General features: G+C 41.7%; 1 protein-coding gene across 1 annotated transcript; it reads left to right on the top strand.

Moving 5' to 3' along the window:
• Nucleotides 1–384: 384 nt before the first annotated feature.
• LOC121425590 lies at nucleotides 385–2,252 on the top strand. The gene is made up of 2 exons (XM_041621691.1): nucleotides 385–763; nucleotides 1,411–2,252. The coding sequence occupies exons 1-2, from the start codon at nucleotides 736–738 to the stop codon at nucleotides 2,169–2,171; spliced, it is 789 nt and encodes a 262-aa protein (XP_041477625.1). The 5' UTR covers nucleotides 385–735; the 3' UTR covers nucleotides 2,172–2,252.
• The last annotated feature ends 843 nt before the right edge of the window (nucleotides 2,253–3,095 follow it).

A 3,095-nucleotide genomic window follows, 5' to 3' on the forward strand; every position in this document is an offset into this window, starting at 1 on the left:
TCATGATGATTGAAATAGTATCCCGTCTCTCAAAGCCCTACTTTAGATCAATTTTAACTGATGAGGAGAAAGCTTAAACTTGGCTAACCTCTTTTCTCAATCTCGTTTCATTGTGTGCGCTGAATGTGCAAAGAATGGGGAGTTTCTCTTTTCTGAATTTAAAAACCGAGTACATCTTGCTGTATTTTGTATTGTTTTTCCATTCGACTTGAGCTTGTCTCGAATGGCGAAACCCTAGATGAAAGCTGGCTAGTTGTTGCGTTCAGCCAAGGCGCTTGAGGCATTTAATGCACGTCACTCAGTCACACACCCAGCAAGAAACACACACTCGCACAACTGCATACACACACGCTCTCAACGCACATGCCTGGCGTCGAATAATACGTGTCGAGCAAGCTATCTACTGCTGACGATCAAAGGAGAGTTTTGTGCAAAGCTGTATTGTCTGCGATTGGTTGGAAACTTAAACATACCGTGGGAACGCCGTCACCACCCTACGTTCCATGTGGGCTACCACAGTGGATTAACTTCGCAGACTGGACACCCGTACAACATTTATTTCTCTGTCTCTCTTGCTCTCTCCTTCCCCGAAGTCTCTTTCTTCGATTGTTGACTTATCATCCACCGACGGTTAGTTCGTGACAAGAAAGCTTCGATTTTTCCCGCCGAGTGGCTTCGGGTCTCTCGCTGCTGTCTGTCCGGGCGGGAGCAAGGTATCGCACATTCCGACGCGGCATGAGCGACGGGCCCCTTGCAAGTTTAGGTATGTAACTAAAACAAAAACCAATCTGTTTATTGAGAGTGGTACAGTCCTAGTTTAATTCTTTGTCGCATGTCATATTTAGGTGCTATCATGACATTGATATGCAAGCCACAGTATGCACCTGTTTGAAAGTTTAACGTTTGGAATGACAAGCATATCTCTCATGATCACTTTCAGATGCTGTCGTGGGATGAATGTCTGTGAACATTGTAAACAATTCTTGTCTGGGTTCTAAATTAAATTACAGCTCGACGATTCCGACTCTTTCAAGTTCAATTACTTTATTTTGCATCATCTATGCATGTAATTAGCAAATACATCTCCATAAATATCTATTATTAAATTTTTGTACATTAGAATGAAAACATGATCTATTGGTGATAACATAATGGTATAGAAAAATCACAATGATACCGGAGTTTTATTCTAATAGCTCTAATATCATAAGAAATTTCTGCTCGCCAAGATCTAGAAAGATGTAAAGGTATTGAAACAGTGCATATAATTATATCTACTTGATTTCTCCCAAAATAAGAATTCCGAAGCGTTATCAGGGTTACCCACTCCCTAAGCCTCTATTGCGAGCATAATGGCTAATTTCGAAAGCTATTCATGTCCTATATTTCTTTAAAAAAATCATATTGTAGCCTCCGCGGAGGACCCCTATTCCCTTGACATGCAAGGAAGTATGGAGGAGGAGGAGGAGGAGGAAGATGACGAGGATGACGATGACGACGAAGAACGAAGGCGACATCGAGCAGGTGATCTAACAGTGTTATGCGATGACAGTGAGGATTACCCTGGGTCTCGAGTGCCGACTCCTCCATCGTCTGCTGGTCTACACCCTACTAATACTAGTAACAGTCCAAGCAGCTGTGTACTGTCCCAGCTGGATACTAACACGGAATATGACTCGTTACCCCCTGCCACACCTCACACGGGTCACGATGAACCTGTCTACTATATTGGTAGCGGTGAAGCTCATGGTTTACCCACCGCTAAACACGGCGATGGACTTCTGCAACGTCTCGCCATCCGAGCTATCCATCTCTACGCGTCCGATACCGACGTCGAGACGAACCCGTCATCGAGTCTCGATGACAGTAGTAGCTTTGGACCAGAGCATACAGGGCGGGAGGTTCGACTTCTGATCAACGACAGCGAACCGTTGCTCCGAGTTGTCGATCACAACACCGGCGCCAAGTTACTTGCCCTTAACTGGAACGGAGTTAATAAAGTATTTCTCACTCCAGCCTGTGGAGAGCAGATCATAGTGATTTCTGTAGGGTCGCCAGTCTCGGCCAGTGGGACAACACAACTCCAGCATGATGTCGACTTTGTTTTCTTCGCCTGCGCGTCTCGACGACAGGTAATTACTCTATCATATTTTACTTATACCCCTATATAACGGCGAATAGCTTGGATGTAAACATGTCTTTTGTTTTAATCATAATTTCGAAGGCCACTTGGTTTTCTTTTGTTTGTCGTTATGAAACATGGAGAATCATAATTAAGATTAAACGAATTGACATTATATGATGGTTGTGCATTAAAATCGTCAAGGACCTATTATCATTAATTTAACAATCACAAATACCTTTATTGTCTTCAACATCATGACAAGAGAACGGTAGTATAGTGGTAGTAGCACTAGCAATATAGCAGTAATAGAGACAACAGCAGCAGTAGTAGTATAAGTATTAGTAGAGGTAGTAGTAGTAGTAGTAGTACTACTACTACTAGTAGTAGTAGTAGTAGTAGTAGTAGTAGTAGTAGTAGTAGTAGTAGTAGAAGAAGTAGTAGTAGTAATAATAGTAGTAGTAGTAGTAGTAGTAGTAGTAGTATAGTAGTAGTAGTCGTAGTAGTAGTAGTAGTAGTAGTGGAAGTAGCAGTAGCAGTAGTATAGTAGTATCATAGTCATCGTCGTTACGGTAGTAGTAGAAGTAGTACTACTACTACTATTAGTAGAAGTAGTAGTGGTAGTAGTACTAGTAGTAAAATATAATAGCCCCAAAATTTAGATTTTCACATTGATAATATCCTAACCCCATTATACCAGATATGTATTTTTCAGCGAATAAGTTCGTTAATTCCTGAATACTCGTTCACATTTTAGCAGTGCCACGCGTAATTAACAGTCATCTGGTCGATGATTTCCAGTTAGAAGATAGCTCCATACAACTCATCAAACGCCGTCAGATCCCACACGAACTACCTGTGATGGCAATACCCGTGTATAAACATGCAGGGTGAAATCAAGAAAAAAAGTGAATTCATTTTGCCTATGATCAAGACTCTGCATATTACTCAATCGGCATCTCTCATGGGTGAT

This window comes from Lytechinus variegatus, chromosome 12 (assembly GCF_018143015.1).
Source record: "Lytechinus variegatus isolate NC3 chromosome 12, Lvar_3.0, whole genome shotgun sequence".
Classification (NCBI taxonomy): domain Eukaryota; kingdom Metazoa; phylum Echinodermata; class Echinoidea; order Temnopleuroida; family Toxopneustidae; genus Lytechinus; species Lytechinus variegatus.

Excerpts from the sequence above, each read along its gene's own strand:
- LOC121425590 (XM_041621691.1), top strand. The coding sequence starts at position 736 with ATGAGCGACGGGCCCCTTGCAAGTTTAG. Across the intron at positions 764-1,410 it reads CGGGCCCCTTGCAAGTTTAG|CCTCCGCGGAGGACCCCTAT; the intron begins GTATGTAACTAA and ends ATCATATTGTAG.